Source organism: Pleurodeles waltl, chromosome 3_1 (assembly GCF_031143425.1).
Source record: "Pleurodeles waltl isolate 20211129_DDA chromosome 3_1, aPleWal1.hap1.20221129, whole genome shotgun sequence".
Lineage (NCBI taxonomy): Eukaryota > Metazoa > Chordata > Amphibia > Caudata > Salamandridae > Pleurodeles > Pleurodeles waltl.
The window spans coordinates 610,831,271-610,849,523 of record NC_090440.1 but is presented as its reverse complement, the minus strand read 5'-3'; the positions used below and the strand labels follow the sequence as shown (position 1 = coordinate 610,849,523).

Sequence of the window (18,253 nt, the reverse complement as noted above, 5' to 3'; positions counted from 1 at the left end):
AATGTCTTAAACCAGGAGACGGTGTTCTACCCAGGCAGGTAGATAAACAGGAGTTAGGAAGCCAGCTCTGCCTGCCCCTGGCACCGGTGACGGCTGTATTTACATCCGTGTTTACTTTGGATTTCAGATCTGGGCCTCGGCCGCCGACATCCCCTGTGAGTCACCCAGCGAGCTGCACTGGAGGGAGCAGCTGCACTTCAAGACCGGCCCAGACTGCACCACCTTGCTGACCAGGCCTGGCGGACAGGTGAGTGTCCAGAGGGGGCAAGTCTCCAAACCTATGCGGAGATAGCCTGAATGATAAACCCGTGGGCGTGGCCAGAGTTATTGATATGTCAGGCATGCAGTGCATACTATTGGCTCTGAGCCAGCCGTACTGGATGAGTCAGCGGTGTGACTTCACCATCGCTCACTTCACTCTAACTTGTGTCTGACTTTAGTCCGCCCTTATCCACGCTTGGCATCTGAGAGGCACAGGTGGGCAGTCAGAGATTTCACGGGGAGAGAAGATTCATGGGTTCAGGTTCACTGTAAGAGCAAATGAGCAAGCCGGGCTAGCAAAATAAAGTCACAATAAACCCTTAAAACATTTTTGGGGAAACCACAAAAAAAACAAAAGTTGTGCTGAATAGTTTTACAAAGATGCAACGCTGCTTAAAGTGAACAGAATGCTATAAATATGCATACTGGGATTTTCAATCCCCCACGCAACGTTAAAGACAAAACTACAAGTCCCAGAATGCAAAGCTCGGTTTGTTAAAAGCCAGATGCACATATGGCATGGTTACACTTGGTTGCTTTTACTCAATAAGCATTAGCCTTTCTTTTCAGACCTGAATATGCCATTGAAAATATTCAAATTAAATGAAGTTGTAAAGGCTGCAGCTATGGTTTGAGTGAGCAAACAAAAAGTTAATTGCTTGTTGGTCACTTTGCCTAATGCTCTAGGCACCAAAAGTCCCATTCCTTTCTTAGCTATTTCCTGCGGTGAGAGGGCGGGAAGAATCCAGTTTGCCTCCACTCTGGATACACTAGCATCTTTGCACTACAGCGCTTTGGGCTCTCTGCTGAGTTCAGCAACGAGTGGGCCCCTGTCTCACTCCCTTTGGTCACTGTTCATCAGGGGGCATTACATCTGTCAAGGCCATAAATAAACGCGTTTAGCGCCAGGAGGCAACTTTGCTTGATGCAAAAACAGCTTGGGTTGATTACGTCACCACCCCAGCAAGGATCTGTACCAGATCATAAATATGAATCTGGCAATGCAGTTTATTTATCTTAGGAAATTTAGCAAGGCACTCAGGGGCCTCACATGTACATAACAAGCATTAGCAAAGCCAAATGAGTCTCACCTTTGAGACCTGTTGGCTCTGTCAATGCTTTTTATTCTTGCTGTTAGCACGAACAAAAGTCCTGATGCAGTTCAGCATAAATAAAAGGGGGAAAAAAGGCGGCCACGTCATTTTGTAGATGCCTTCATGCTTTATGACGTATGCGTGTGACGTGGGTCCCTTGTTTTCATTATTTACCCATCCGAGATGGACTGGTAATTACAAAAATATGAAAATTGAGTACCGCAAAAACACTGTTATGTCTAAAACAGAAGAGCCTGCAGCAATCTGCAGCCTGGCCGCCTAAAAACAAATAAAAAGCTAAAATAAAAAATAGGTCCTCAGAGCATTTGTGGTGGGAGAGAAGTAACAGAGTATTTCGTAGTAGTGGTAGGGAGAAAGAAGGGAAAAAAACACAAGCCAGAGGGAACCACAAGGAGGGCAGGAAAGACACATAAGTGGGAGAGAACAACACAGCAGTGAATCGAGAAGCACACAGGGGAGAGCAACACAGACCGCGGAGGTGAGAAGCACACAGGTTAAAGACAGCAACCCAGCGCGGGCGGAGAGAAACAGACCAGAGAGAGCAACATGTGGTGTGGGGGAGGGAGCGAAGCACAATAGATATACAGCTGGAAAATGCATGCAGTCTCGTGGAGTGCTTAAAGAAGAAGAAAAAAATAGTTCTCTGAAAGTAAACAGTGGAAGGACACAAGTAAAGATACTATGCGCCCAAAGAAAGTCAAACAGAGGACAGAGAAGGCAAGCCCTCAAATTAGAAGCAAGTACATTAAATTTCCAATAAAGCCAACCAATGGTAGGGAAAGGACGAGCTTTAAGCCCTCTGTACGTTTTTGGTAAGCTGACAATAGGTCTTCTGTAACCATAAGCTTGCACTGTCTGGAAAGCTCAACCTAAAAAAGAAACACACTTGTATACCACACAAAGTGCTATCGATATTTAGAGCGTGATTACATGACTATTCTTGTAGTGCATTTCGATCTGTATGTACCTTTTTTCTAACCCGACACTGGAAGAAACTGTTAAAGGTAGCAACCAAATATTTGAATGCTATTGTTTGCTTTGTCCAACGCAAGGAACCTTATAGCAGCACGCTACCAGCCACCTAATTGTGAAATTAACTTAGGTGTTAAAGTTTTCTGGGTCACAACATACTCTATCTGAAACACCTCACACTGATTTGTTGCACTTGCCCTCTGAACGGTATTCATTTAACTTCATGCACTCGCCTACTTAGGGACGCTTAACACTGCAAGAGGCAAAGCTGTTGGTGCAGACTGTCCTCCTGATAATGCATTACTGATAAAGGGCATTATTTCAAGAGGTACAGTAAGTAATGGGATTTGTCTTTCCTTAAGGACTAGTTCCTGGAAACGGCACCCATCGCTAGTAGTGTGAATCAGAACTCAGAGGCGTAAGTTGGAGCAATTATCGACCTAATACTTCTGCTTCCAGGAAGCCCAATGGGCTTTAGGCCCATCCCGGCTGAGCTGAAGTTGTCAAAAAGACAATCACAGCACTGACACCCTGCTGTCCTAGCCAGGTAAATGGAGATGCTCCTGCGAAGATCCAGAGGACGAAGAGCATGTTCCTTATCACAAAAAGGCTTAGAGAAGAAAGAAGGAACAGTCATCTTTTCCTGTAATTCCTATCTAGAGGTTGACCTTCCAAATGAAACAGAGACCCAGCAGGAATAATACTTTGTCAGAAACACCCTAACATCTAAATTCACCTAACCTTTTAACAGAGATAACAACATGAAGAAGAGAAGCTAGCGGGAAATACTTCTTGAAGAAACCACCCCAGTGGTTATAATGAAGGATGTCGTAGAGCCCAGGAACCAGTGGGAGATTCCAAGGGAGAACCAGAGGTCTGGAGAATGGCTCCTTACTAACCAACACACAGAACCATAAGGCATAAGGCCCCCGATTGTTGAAACAGCCCGAATGTTGTTGAAATGACTTATGAAACGTAAGAGTAGAAACAGCTGTATCTTTGGAAAGGCATCTCGGGGACAGTATAAAACCAATGCTTCTTCACAATGTCAGACCATAACTCTCGGGACCTACACCAATGCCTAAAAGTACAATGCTGGGCATAAGCTTTTTGGGTTGAATCTTTAAGGTTGAAATTCCGGAACACTGCACTTGAAAACCCCATATGTTGAAGACCTAACCTCTCAACAGCCACGCTGTCAAAACGGAGCTTCTAGAGAGTGGCAAGCAGATGACGAGGAGCCCTCAGCAGAGGTGAAAATATCAGGAGATTCTGTTGCACTCCACCAACAGTTGCCAAAGTTGCTGAAACCAAAAAATCCTTGGGTGAAAAGGAGAGATCACCAACTCCAAAGTCTTTGAGAGATCTGCTCCAGAAGTGTCAAGATCAGGTGGAGTGGCAAACATGCCTGTGAGCCGCTATACTATTACTAAGGAAAGAGAGCAACGTAGGGTCTTTCCCCTCAAATTAAGAAATTGTGATTTGCCAGTACTGATGCATGCAGATTACCTTATCCTCCTGGCCCTCACCCCTTCACTCTTCAGCAGAAACATATTCAGTTATCTAATTATGCCAGGGAAACCAACTAATAATTAAAATCACCAAAAATTTGATAATTCACTTTTTTAATGGTCAGGCGAAGGCCAAGTTGAGGTGGCGTCTACACAAGTTACAACTGGAGATTGTTAATTAATACAAATATTTGGGGTAGACATACTCCAGTAATTTATCTTGGGCAGCCTAATTCCAGAAACAAATTGGAGCATTAACATCCTTCGGAAAAGGCATGCTCACTGCATTCCTCTGTGAGACATAGAAGCACCCATGCACTATGAAAGATCAATGAAGCAAACGTTTTCCTGATGGCTTTATTTGGAATTGAACGCATATCCTGAGTGTTAGCTGCTGCTTAACACATTAGAGGGGAAATTATGGAAGAGATTTCTATCCATACAACAGGTTATGTCTAGGGAAGGCATTCACCCTTAAATAAGCATGCTTGGGATTACCAATAAAGGGTGCACACACACCCTTGGCTCCTTCTTTCAGATGTCCATGGGCCAGGGTGTATATTTACATAATTTGATAATCAAAGAGCAGTAAGGAAAAAAAGACAAACATTTTCAACTTAACCTCCAATCTTTCTACAACTCGGTTGAATCTAAACCTCTCTTGACCGGAGTTATTGTGTTGTAAGGCATCAGGTTGCCTGAGAAATGTTTGAAAGTAGGCACCATGGAGCAGAGTTCCTAGTGTTATCTGGCACACTGTATGGAGCTTGTTAGAAATAGGGTTTCTGGTTGGCTAGGGTATGCACCTCACTCAGGGAGAACCCACCACTCTAGTCAGGATGAGTCAGTTACACACCAAAGATAACCTGTGCTCACCCCCCTGGTAGCTTGGCACGGAGCAGTCAGGCTTATCTCCAGAGGTCGTGTGTAAAGCGTTTGCACACACCCTCCCACCATTGACACAATAAATACACCACAAAAATGACTCCACACAGGTATATATAAAAATATATAGTATATTGTACTTTTTACATGGACCCACGTGGCACAATCATAAATACTGCACAACTTAGGCAAACACTGAGGTAGTACTCATTATACTGACCAAGCAAGAACCAAAACAACACACATTATGGCATCTGGACATAAAATACGACAGGCAAATGGGTGAACCATCATTTATCATACGTACTGTGCATACCCTGCTGACAGTATTCGTAATTCTGGTCAGTCTAAGGCATAAGAACGATAGACCCCAATACCAGGGCATGATATGCAACATATAATAATGAATGAAACCCCTAATCACCAGCTGTGTTTAGCACACATATGCAGCTGGGATCGCCTAAGTTCTCCTACGGGCAACCACCGCAACCACTTACTATAGGAGGTCACATGGAGCCCTGGGGTCTTCATGCTCCTATACGGTACAAAATGCAGCCAAATGTCGGGGAGGTGAGTCCTCCTATGGGGTTCCCTGGGGGTACAATAAAAGAAAGCAGGCCACTCGCTAGTGAGCTTGAGACAGCCGTACAACTCCCTCAGAGCTTCTGGCAAGCTGAAACAGGGCCCGCTCACGGTTTCACCGCTGTGAGGTGGGAGGAGCACCAACCCTCGTTGGGGCTAGTGGAGAGACCTCGCTGGGTCCCCAGCATAGGGAGTTCTACAGCAAGGGAGAAGGGTCACCGCCTGTGTCTTCCTTGTCAGAACGGTGGCCCCAAAGACAGTACCTGTCCTTCTGTGGCCTCAGTCCCTGGGGCGTGGAAACAGCCTTTGATCCTCAGGTGCAGGGTCTTGGGTGACATAGCCTCAGTATGTCCTGGTTGGAAGGCCACGCGGGGCAGCATTGAATCTCTGAGGGGGGTTCTGACGTACACTTGAGAGGCACCGCACTCACTGTTTTGTCAACACTCCTAGAGGCACGGAGGTGTCTTCTGGTTCTGGGGCCTCTCTCAGGTTCCAGATGGGCTGGGCTTCCCCCTTGGTGCAGCAGCACCAGCAAGGGGAGAATTGTCGAGCTGCGATCGGTCCCCAACATACGTCTCACTTCTGGCCCAGTGCAGCGCCTGACCACCAGTCACTGCCACCAGCAGCAGTAACCATGCTCTATTACGAAGCGCTCTCCTCGAGTTGAACCAGCAACCCAGGCACCATAAGCAGTGCTCCCCAGGTTCTAGGTTAAGTAACAAAAATGAAAACGCTCCTCAAACACTAAAAGGAGGATACAGCAGAAGATGCAAAAGAGCTGGAAAGGGGTAGGCAGGCCAGCACAATAAAGCAAGTGGCTATTTGTCGGTTCCTCCTGGCAACCCAACAGTGTTGAATAAACCCCAAGGTCAGGGAGCAGCTGGCAGCAGGGCAACATGTAGAATGGGCAGTCCAGCAGTCCTTCTGATAGAGGTTCAGTCCCAGTTCCAAAAGTGCTGTGAAATCATGGGGCAAGAACCCGTCTACTTATACTCAAAAATGCCTTTGTTCAGGGGGTAAGTTTAAAGGACCCTTTCAAGTGAAGCAGAACACCCTTTCAACCTAGCACTGTCTCCAGACATCAGTAGGGAGTAATCAGTCCATTGTGTGAGGGCAGGACACAGCCTATTGACATGTAAGATGTGAACAACCTTCCCTCTGCCCAGCCCAGGATGACTATCAGTATGCAGATGCCTCTTCTGTCACACCCAGTCCTTCCTGTAGTATGCCTGTCTGGAATGTATGTACCAAGTGGAGCTGTCACTCTGCCCCAAACGTGGATTGGAGTCAGGCTGCAAAGCACTGGAGTTATAAGCACAGACAAATGCCCACCTTCTAAAAGTGGCATTTCTAAAATAGTAATGATAATCCACCAACACCAGTAAGCATGATTTTTCACTACCATTCCAAACATACCAAACCTGCCCACACTACCCCTCACAGATAAGAAATTACCACTTAGACATACATAAGGCAATTCCCAACGCAAACCTATGAAAGGATGAACACTCCCAGTAGTGAAAAACAAAATAGACTGTTTGTCACTACTAGGACATGTAACACATAAAAATATATGTCCTACCTTTTACATACATGGCACCCTGCCCATAGGACTGTCTAGGGCCTACTTTAGGGGTGACTCTTGTGTAGTAAAAAGTGAGCTCAGGACTTGGAACGTAATTTGACTTGCCAAATCACTGTGGCAGTGAACCGCACACCCAGGAAACTGCAGTGCCAGGCCTGTGACAAGTTTGAAAGGCTACTACTGGGGGTGGCGCAATCTGCACTGCAGACCCACAAGTATTTCTTTTATAGGCCCTGGGTATGTGGTATACCACTTTACAAGGGACTTACAAGTAAATTAAATAAGACAAACAAGCCACTTATACCAAGTTTTAGGGGAGAGAGCACATGCACTTTAGCGCTGTTTAGCAGTGGTAATGTGCCCAGAGTCTTGAAGCCAACAAAAAGAGGGTCAGAAAATTAGGAGGAGAAAGGCAAAAAGTTTGGGGATAATCCTGCAGAAAGGACCATTCCCAACAGAGATGAATTGGCTACAGCCTATTTATCAGACTTCTGTAATGGACTCTTCCACATTTTATCTGAAAGACTATTCATAGGCAAAACTTGGGCATTTCTAATTGCATCTAAATTTAAGAAGTTTCCATTAGCCTGAGGACAGAGAGATGTTGAGGGGGCAGGAAGCTAATAAAATACTATGTCCACTTTGTAAACAAGGTATAATGGATCTCCATCATGTCCTATTTGCTCAACATTGTACTCATCAAAACTATAAAAGACCATTGCTTTTAGAGGAATGCATAAGAACAGCACATGTAGTGATGTTTTTTCAACAGTAAATCTTGGATACCAGTTATTCAGATTCCCTCATATGTTTTAGCAGTCCAACTGATTGGTTCTAATTATGGTATGATGATAAAGATTTGTGTAATATTCTAAGTACTGTAATAAAATATATCTAAGAATGCTGAATCAAACACACACATTCCCTTGTTTTGGACTGTCCTATGTAGAGCTACCGGCTGTATTTTTAAATGTTTACTTGTTTAAAATATGTATAACAATTTACTACCAAGCTAATTGTGGAAACGTATACAGAAGCATTCTGGACAAGGACAGGACAGATAACCCACTGCACAAGCCTTTGCTTCCAGACAATAGGAGCAGTAATGAAGAATGAAGGCATTGTGCTGGGAAGCAAAGGCAGGACAACCGAACCTCGTGCATAACCCAGAGATGATCTTAGGAGACAAACAGAAATTCAAAGATGAGGAGAAAGTGATGTCTGAGGCCATCTGCTTATTTGTCTAGACCTCTGATGTACACAGCCAAAACAGCAGTGACAAAGACCATCCAGCTACTGACCAAGGAAATAAGATAAACAAAACCCCTTGATCTGGTGCTGCTCTTTTGAGTGTTGTATGCCTTAGTGGTCATGTTGCTAGCTAGACAAGAACGGGGGAGCTCAAGAGATGGGGCTGAACTGTGTACAGAGATTGAAACACCACTTGCAGTTTCCTTCAGTAGGAACATTAATGAGCATCCCACTAAGAACATTGTCCCTCTCTAGATTAAGGTGGGACTGTCGAACCAGACTGCAGCAGTCATATTACCTTGATGTCTGAATCACCAAAAAGTAGGGCCACTGAACAGTTGGCGATCCGTGTTAGATTAAGTATGAACTTGTGTACTTTGTCAAAAGAAAGAAACACTCAGCCCAGAACAACCCAGAACCTGGCTGCAGTGGACTTCAAGCACTGCACAGGTCTGAAAGGGGACTTCTTCCAGTTTTGCAGGAATTCATGGTCCTGAAGCAAGCTGCACACACGAGCCACATCTTGTTTCATAAATTCCTTCAAAAGTGCATGAGACAACCAGTCGTCTAGGTGTGGGTAGGACATTCTCCATTTGACATACAGAATCTTCATCAAAAGGGTCTACACCTTCCTAAAAACCATGCAGGTTGATTTGACACCAAAAGGCAAGGACCAGAAAGTGATACTAGCAAGAATGGAACGCAAAATGAAGGAATATTTGGACTTCCTAGTGCTTTGGAATTTGAATAAGCAGATCTTTGAGTTAAAGCAAAGCCAAGATATCACCAGACAACACCATTGGCAGGACCAACCTTTGAGTATTCATCTTAAAATGAATCATGAATATTAAGCATATCAAACATACCAAGCCTTACCACCACTCTTCCTATGATACAGGAACCCACATCCTTTTGTCAAACAGCTTCTGGATTTGGAAACAATTTGCATCCTCCCTTTGGAAGGCCCAGAAGAAATAGAGTCATCAGAACGTATGTGTCAGTGGGCGGCAAGAAGAACTTGATCTTTTAACCTCTGTTAATATCCAGTACCCAGTGGATGACATAATTAAGCAAAGTGTCCTACAAATGAGTAAGCCACCCAGCATCTGAAAGGAGCTGAAGAACCTGACCCTTAGCACTGTCAAGACCTAGCAACCTTGGGAGTGAAAAAGCAGAAGTCTTAAAGAAACCCGAAGGAGGTGCTGGGAACCTGGAGTCCTACTGAGATGCTCAAAATGTAATGAAAATTGAGACAATTGTTTTTTGGCTTCTCTGCCACTGGTTGATGTTTGTGATCCTTGAAAGCTTAGAAGACCAACTCTTCCACCTGAGCACCAAACAGGAGGTGTTTAGAAAAAGGCAATTTGAATAAGGACGATATCAATTTCTCTTCTTCCTTCCGATTTGTCCTTAACAGCTGTTGATGACCAGCAATCATGACCTCAGAAGCCAGTGCAGATGCTTTGAGGCTATCAAAGGACACACCTGAGAGAAATTTCACCTGCATCTCGAAAGCAGCCAGAATGCCAGCAAATGCTTCACCCTTTTGAATGACCAAAGATAGTTTTAAAACCCTGTCACAAGAGATTGTGAGGTATAACTGGCACAGATCGCTGCATGCTCGGCAAAGTACAAGCCCACAGAGGTGTTCTTCAAAAATTCATCCATCTGGTACTCCACAGGCTCCAAAGCAGTGGCATCTCCTCTCAAAACTGACATTTTGCCAGCTAGATTAGTTACCAGTGAATACACCTTTACAGCCTGCAGCATTTACCAATTTGCAACCTATTAATAGTAAAGGTTTGAAACAAAGTGCAGGATCATCCCCTTATGCAGATCTTTCCAATCTCTCCTGATAAGAGTCTAAGTCAGCTTATGATCCTTATGGACCTGCCAAAATAGACCTCCACCGGTACTCTGAGCAGACGCCACCTCACAAATTCTCCCTAGATAACTCTAGATCTCACCAATGTGTTCTCTATGAAAGTATTTACTAGTGAAGCCTTTCAGAGTAGATTCTCCCTGACCACAGGAGGAGGATGAAGGAGAATAATCACAGTGTCTCTTATGGTTTTTATTTCAACTCTGAGAATAAGAGACAAGTTCTTTAAGGGTCTCCTTTATGGAGGCCTTGAGATCCGCCTCACACAAACTCCCTCCCGGGACAGCAAAGGCAGCCCGTTCACCTGCAGGAACCAGAAGAGATGGAACTAAGGGAGCGCCAGGAATAGCTTTAGAATTAGCTCTCGCCTTGAGGAAGCCCTATACTTTCTCGTGTGTATGCTTGTCTGCAGTCACAGAACAACAGTAAACCAAAACATAAGATTTCTGAAATACAGGTATTTAAATAAGAAAAAGCATCCTCACAGAGTACACCCCAAAATACCAGGCCAAATAAATGTGCCCAGTTAGTTAATACCCTGAAAACAAAGCATCAAGGTGAGAAAGTAAAAAGGAGAGCTTTTGTACTCTGGAAAGGCAAGCCCCGGGAACAGGATCAGAAAAGATAATAAAAAGACATCTAAAAACACAGGCAAGATAAAGACACTCTCCATGGAACCAGAGGAAAGAGGCCCCGCCCCCCTTGGTCCCAGTAAAGTAGAACAAAGCAGGATCTGCCTTCTCTAATGAAGAAGACCCTCAAGAACGCAACCTCTTTCGTGCCAGCCCACAGCAGACTAAGCTTGTCGGTCTGGTCCATTGAACGGGAAGAGTGTAGCCAAGGGTTACTGCTTTACCCCGCAGCCCCCCAGGAGCTGCTTGTCCAACTTACCACGGTGGAGAGGTCCATATTCAGCCATTCTCCCTCTGTACTCTTGCCCAATACTTAGCTCCGGTGTGGAGGTGGTGCGAACAAGGCCGGCTTTAGCATTGGTGGGACCAGGTGCAACAATCTTTTTTTGCCCCCCGACCCCCATAACCTTCTCCCCGGACTCCCTCACTACTATCTGGTAAAAGAGACCGTCACCTCTCCAGATCCGTCTCTCCCACATGCATTGCAGTTGTATTAAAGCACTGGCAAAGGCTGGATTTACTAATCCACCCAGCAAACCACATAAAATACAGATCTGTTCTTTGCAGGCACATTAACCCTCTGTACTATGTTATCGAGAGTTAAAACTGCCACTAGACAAAACTTCGATCTTTCTCTCGCTAGCACAAACATTAATCACAGACGTTATCCTGACATTTAGCTCCCTGAAAGCTGGAGGCGCAAGGAACTCTGTAGCAGGTGCTTTTAAATAATAAGTTATTGCTCATCACAGCGCCTCCCGGGGATCAGTGCCCCCCTTCCGGGTCAGTGCCCCCATTCCAGGTCAGCGCCCAGTGCGGCCGCACCGGTCGCACTGCCCTAAAGCCGGCCCTGTGTGCGCAGACCTGGCGCTAATGAAGCAGAAACACTGGAATGGATTCGGGAGTAGATCTCTTTCATGGCCTCTTCCGAGACTCAAGGGAAGGTGTGTTTAGGTCACGTTTCTGTTGAAAAAAAATCTTAAGAGGGTCTGTATTTGAGGAACATAAACTCATATTGTAAGAAAGAGTGAGAACGGGGCCACAAGAGGTCATGTGGAATTCCCATCTTTTGTCCCTTAAGTCATTCTCTGCCCTATTTAAAATCGCATTTCTCTTTTAAAACTCATCTCTCATTTGAGCATATCACGCTTGGATTTTGACTTTTGCCCTAGCGCCTAGAACCTATTCGGTGTTTCACAGTTATCAAATAAACATTTAGGTTAACAAATTACAGTGTGGGAGTCCTGATGGACTTTCTCATCGATGCATATCCCTTATCATCCAAGTAAGGTGCAAACTCCTCAATGAAATACTTATTAATTTCTCTTCAGATTTTCTAGCCATGGACTATGGATGAAAGGTTTAGAGTGTGCTCCATATATCTGAATTAGAGAGTGGCTTTCACCACACCCTAAATACATGGGAATAATTAAAACACTTGCAAACCTAACAATTAGAGTTTGGAAATCATGGGAACGCTATACTTTCAGGTACATTTCACAACAAGCTAAATACCTATATGTATTAGATTACAAACACTTGCATATGTAATAAATATAGTAAGGATGGTATGATTTTGGGTGTGGCTTGGCAGCACAGCTTTCTGGGAGATTGCTTTGGCTCCACCCACATGAATATTTTCTCTCGCCTCATGCTATTGGTTATTTGACGTATCATTCTTCCTCCTATGGAGTGCTTGTGTTGCAGTGCATGACACACAAAAGCACAAGGGCGCACCACTGAGCTGCTTAAAACAAAACGGGTATTGACAAAGCCAATAGATCTAGCTTTAATGTGGTAACCCACTGAGACACGAAGATGCAGACTGCATACATTACTACATTAAAGCCATAATTGTGGCTTTGCCATTGCTCGTTTCAATATAGATTGCACACGGTGTGGTTTTTCTTCATTTTATTTATGCTTTATATGTCCGATGCCAAACTCTCTAACCATGACACTAGCATTTCCTGGCCTTCGGTGTAGGCCTCTGCCAGGAAAGGATCCTTTGTGTAACCTGCAGGCTTTAAGAGAGGAAGATATCGAGACAGACACTGTGTTCACGGAGCTACGAATTCAGCTTTCGAAAACGTCACAAGAGCAAAGTTACTGAATATTGTGCAAGAATGCAGTTGAACATTACTATATCTAGATTTCTTCCGTGAGTCAAGTTCACACCTGAGTCATCCACGAAATTTCAAACAGCAAAATAATTGCTGCCGATCACTGCGAGCGCAGAGAAGCCCTCTGTGGAACGCTACGCATCCTACCCTGAGAGGGTCATCAGACGATCTATGTTAAACAACTGTTCAGGGCTAGTGGGTGCGACAAAAGGAGGCTCGATAGCAGGGTGGCCTCAATGGGCTGTAACTGCTTTTGTTCTGTGATCTATTTGTGCCTCGTTCATGTACACCAGGGCCGGCTCTAGGGCGGTGCGACCGGTGCCACCGCACCCGATGCTGACTTCGGGTGGGGGAGCCGTGTTTGCAAGTATATTTTGAAAGCACCCGCTTAAGAGTTCCTTGCCTCCAGCAATTTTAAGGCACCAATGAAAATGTCACGATAACTCTGTTGATTAATGTTCCTCTGCCTGGGGAGAGGTCGGAGTTTTGCCGGGCACTGTTAATGAGTGGTAGCGAGGCAGTCCGTGGCGGAGGTGGTAATTGGGGTGGGGGAGGGTCGCCACCAGCACTAAGGCCGGCCCTGATGTACATTAAAGCGCGTTGAAATTACTCAAAGGCAATGTTGAGCGTTTTAGGACACACTTATTTAATCTGATATTGCATTAAAGCGGAGGAAATTTTTAGCGTAAGAAAGTTCAAATAAATCCTCTTTTTGTTAAAAAACAAAAAACGGGTGACTCCTGCCTAACTCGCGCGTGCTGGCATTGTGTGCTTAAAGAAGTAAGTTGGAAATGGAGGAATGCGTTTAGCTCTGTCTTTATTCTTAGACTATAAATTATGTGGCTACCTTTGAAAATCATTATTTTGCGTATCATAAAATATCTATTGGCACAAAACTTAACGAGCCAAACGCCCACATTTTTCTGGGGTTACACATCTTTAATATCTGTTTGTAAATAGGTTACCTTGCAGAGACACACCCCTGCACAAATAAAACAATAAACGCTTCCTCGTGCTTCCTATTAAAACGCTGTTTCTTTATAAACATGTGCAGGAATACTGTCTTTGTCAGGGCCTATTTTACTTGTTACATTTGTAGCGACTGGGTCACTCATTCCGTAGCCACCGAGGTGACCTGCTAGATTTAAGGTACACCTAATAAGAGGAAGAACGCCCTTTTTATTTGCTTGTACTTTGCTGCCATCTGGTGTCTTGATTAGGAAAGTGTGAGAACTGCTTCGAATTTTAGCTTTCTTTAACCTGATCTTCTAAATCCAGTTTCTTTTCCATCTTTTTTCTAACAGGGGATGCTTTACTCTTCACTTCTACGTACTCTGTGTAATCTGTTATCATATATGTTTTTAATGCAAACATTTTTGACACTGACCTGAACAATCTTTCACTTGCTAATATTGTGTTCCATAAAAGCCTGCACTTTGGTGGATGGTTTTTAGGAAAAACAGTCTGTACTTCTTAATCTTTGATTAGCTTACATTTGGAATAATGTTTGCATACAGAGTAGACAGTTTGAGATGCTGATAGGAATCCCCTCAGAGACATCAGAGGTCTTTGCAAAGAAGGTTTGGTGGGAAACATGCTTTTACTTGCCTTCATCTACATTGTGGCACCGCTGGCCTGCAGCCCCCTCAGTGTTGTCTTCTTTCTTCCTTCAGCCCATTGACTGGTACCGAGCATCTCACAGAGCCTCTCCTATATCGCATCATAAGGAGAACGTTTCAGAGCACCCCCCAACCCAGCATCAGGAGCCAACACATGCTGGAGAGCCCGTCACCCTCAGTCCGCCAACAGGAGTGGCCACAACAAAAGAACTGTCAGAGTCACCACCACTGAGGTACAAGTACCTTCGAAACACAGAGGCGAGAGGAGATCAAGTGCAAGTGTTTTTTTTTTTTTCTGAGGCAGCATTTAATTATGTCTCCTTACTATCAGAAGTGTTGTCCAACCTTAAACAAGAAAATCTCAGGGAAACAACATGAACTTAGACAGAGTTCAACTACCACTACTAACTTCCTTTCACTGTCCCATTGGTCTGAAGTTTCCCATCAATGGTCCACCTCAACTCCCCCTGAAGATCCTAATATTTCTCACCTACAAACACTTGTTCACATGGTGTAATGGCAATATCCCTCTGTGAACAATATGTATATGTCACATCCCTAGCCATCCTGAAGAAGTCTGTTTCCAGTCCCTGATGTAAATAATGTCAGCCATTCTGGATGAGAGTTATTATATTTTGCCAGGCCCCCTATTTTTGTCACTTCTGAATCTCTGCATAGTTTCCACTGGTCCCTCTGGGAAAGGAGTGTGCAGCGATGGGACCAAGGAGGTTGGCAGGGTAGAGTCCCTGAACCTACAGAGTGAAGCCTGTCAGTTGTGTCTCCAGACACGGCCTCCCTCCCTTATGCCACCTGGCTCCTAACCTCCTATCATGTTTGATGCCCCTACGTAACTATGAGTCGGGTAAGAACGAACAGAGCTGAGACCCTGGATAGTGCTGGTGCACAGGTGCACTTGGAAATGGTCTTGGTCTTTAACAATTAGGCTGCAACATTCACCACTGCAATGATGTGAAATCTCAACAGCGGAAAACTTTCTTCTTTGAGGGAGCTTAAATTAGCCTGTTTCTAATTGTTGCCAATATTTTGTGTTGACAAGACTGTTTTTTGATGATGTTTGGAAGATACAATGAAGTAAGCACTAGAATTCAGATATTTAAGTTCTGCAGTCAGAACCTTTACCACTATATATTACGCCACCAATAGACAGGGATGTTTCCACGGATTGACATTTTACGCATACCCTTTGTCCTTCCCACCCTCTTCGGAACAGGACATGCCCTTCTTCTGCACCACCAACCCTCAGGAGAAGAGCATGGAATGGTCCAGCCAGCGAGAAGATAAATCCCAGGATCCACTCCAGGAGCACAGCCAGAGGGTGCAGCTGGGACTGCTTCCCGGCCGAAAACCTCGGCACTGCTACAGGTACCCATTTATGCTTCAAGTTTTCCGACTATGCGCAATCACTTGTTGGCACCATTGAAAGCTTAAGTCCTTCCCTACTCAATGCAACTCTAAAATAGACAGCCCACTCAGAAAATGCAGATCCTTTATGAATGCATAAGATTTCTAAACACACAAATATAAGTAAAAGGTTGGTAGTTTATGTTGTAGTGGGCAGCAATACAGAGGAAAGAGTGTCCATCATATGACCCTCCTCCTTGCACATTAGATAGGACACCGGAGGATTCCTGATCTTCAGACGGAAAGGAAAGATTCAGATGGGAATCATTTCAATACATTCCAGTTAATAATGTTGTCAGAGGCAGTCACACCCACACAACAACACAGAGTGCTGGAGAAGGAGTCGATGAGGTAAAGACTAAAGATCAAAGAAGCCAGGTTTTATTCAATGACGAAGCAGTACCAGCACTTATGGAGATGGCATCCAGGCTGACGTATCTCTAGCAGAGGGCTCGCACACGTAACGTGTAGTGTTCAAGTATGCGTGTTCTTCCGCGTGCCTGGTGCAGCGTGCTTCAGCGCCTACGTAGAACCTCCATCTGAGCCCCAAGTGGCACAACGATTAATAAGTAAGGCTCCCAGTTTTCCGTTTTTACAGATTTTTATAGATAAATGCCGACAAAAAACAATGTGTTTCCTGTCTGTATTTATTGTTAAATGCATAAAAATACAGAAAATTGTGCTTCTGGTGAGTGACTTTTCATGCTGCCTTTCATAAATTCCAGGACAACACCTGAGCAAATAAACAGCATTTAAAAAACAGGTTAACATTTACTAAAATATATGCAAATAAAAATATTTTTTAACATATATTTGTAGTGAAATGCTAAAATATACCTGAAGATGTAACAATTTGCCATATTTGTCAGCTTAATTTGTGAAAACATGACAGGCATCAAAGTAGTAGTGCATGCTTATCAGTTAAAATCATCTGAAAATATACCATTTTACGACCCCATTCATCCACAAAACACAAACTAAATATGGATAAATACCAATAATATGGCCCAAAAATAAATACTGATAAATACAGACAGGAATGTTAAAAAAATAAATACCTTAAAACCGGGAACATCCATAAAATGGCAACTGGGCAGAAGAGGTAAGAGTTAGTGGAGTGAAGGAGGAGCCTAGTGAACAGGATTCACGGAGTCATGGACTGCCAAGGAAGGTGGGAGCTGCCGTTGTGTGCACCCACATTGTGCAGATCCATCTCCACCTTAGTGACGAACACACAGCATCCACACACAATGTGGTAAATGTCTCTCCCTTCCATGAGGACTATCCTAATACTCCCACTAGCAAAATCCAGCCACCAGCTCACTAAAAGCTGTCTTTTGCCACTGATAATGGGAGCTACCACAGGTACTGTAAAGCAAAGCCCAGAAAAGCCAGATTTTGCTAGGTGGTAAAATAGGAATCTCTGCAGCTATCACATGGGAGAAAGAGGACAGTTAGAGCTGGTGCAAGAGGAGAGGAGACTGGAACAGGGGAGAAAAGCGTAGAAGAAGGACAGCATTGTAACAGCAAAGAGCATACCATCTAGGCAAGTCCTGGATCCCCCCCCCCCTGCTGTACTTGCAGCTACCTTTTGGGATACACCTGCATCTGCTGCCCTTGAGCATGGTGCAGCAGTGCCCAACAGGCTGCCCATGCTTGCATCATCCTTCTAGGGAGACCCACGCCAAGGTATGCTCTCAAGGTCCATTTACCTCCCAGGCACGGAGGTGACAAAGAAAATGGGAGACATTTTGAGGGATATGCTGGGTGGATGGAGGGGGCACATGACAGACACCTGGTAAAAATCCTGAACTCAGTTTAGGAAAATATGTTAAAGTTGAACGTGTGAGACCACAATCTGGTGCGAGTCATAGAATCCTATGCACAGATGGAACGTGAATGAAGATAGGGTTAGAAGCTTGTTGTGACCAATAATTTTAGCCAACAAATTGCACCTGCATGAGGCAAAAATACCTTGAGGCCCACTCCAACCACCATGAGATTGGGTGTCTCAGTAGTGGGATCTCATACATACGCACAAGGTGAACAAGCGAGACAAGACGGCTAAGGTGCTCTCATATGTATCTGAATTCATTGTCAAAAAAAAACAAACAGCTATTAGAGGTTCCTTTAGGGAGTTATGGGCTCATACAGCCCTAACCAAGGCAACAATAAAAATCAGCCTTCAAGTAGAGAATAAGCACCCAGCAAAGACATCCTCCTATGAGACAAGGGTTGGCACACACAAAACATTTTGGCTCTCACTGGGGAAAATCTAGTAGTGCATCGGATAACCAGGAACATTGTCCAGTCAAATTATAATGCTGCATGCATTGTCAGTTTTCCAGGCCAGCGGCATTGAAAAGGAGTCAGGCACATCAACTCGCCTTTATGAGTTGCATGCACCCCATGA

At 44.4% G+C, this 18,253-nt stretch overlaps 1 protein-coding gene across 3 annotated transcripts in view; it reads left to right on the top strand.

Annotated features, from left to right (window-relative positions):
- LMNTD2 (lamin tail domain containing 2) overlaps positions 1 to 18,253 on the top strand; it is a 111,522-nt gene that overhangs the window by 46,952 nt on the left and 46,317 nt on the right. For 2 of the 3 annotated variants that reach the window (XM_069223066.1, XM_069223067.1), the window contains exons 6-8: positions 128 to 247; positions 14,473 to 14,651; positions 15,650 to 15,801. In XM_069223066.1, coding sequence (XP_069079167.1) covers positions 128 to 247; positions 14,473 to 14,651; positions 15,650 to 15,801 — 451 coding nt within the window. The remainder of the gene's footprint in view (positions 1 to 127; positions 248 to 14,472; positions 14,652 to 15,649; positions 15,802 to 18,253) is intronic. The other variant, XM_069223068.1, reaches the window with a different exon arrangement.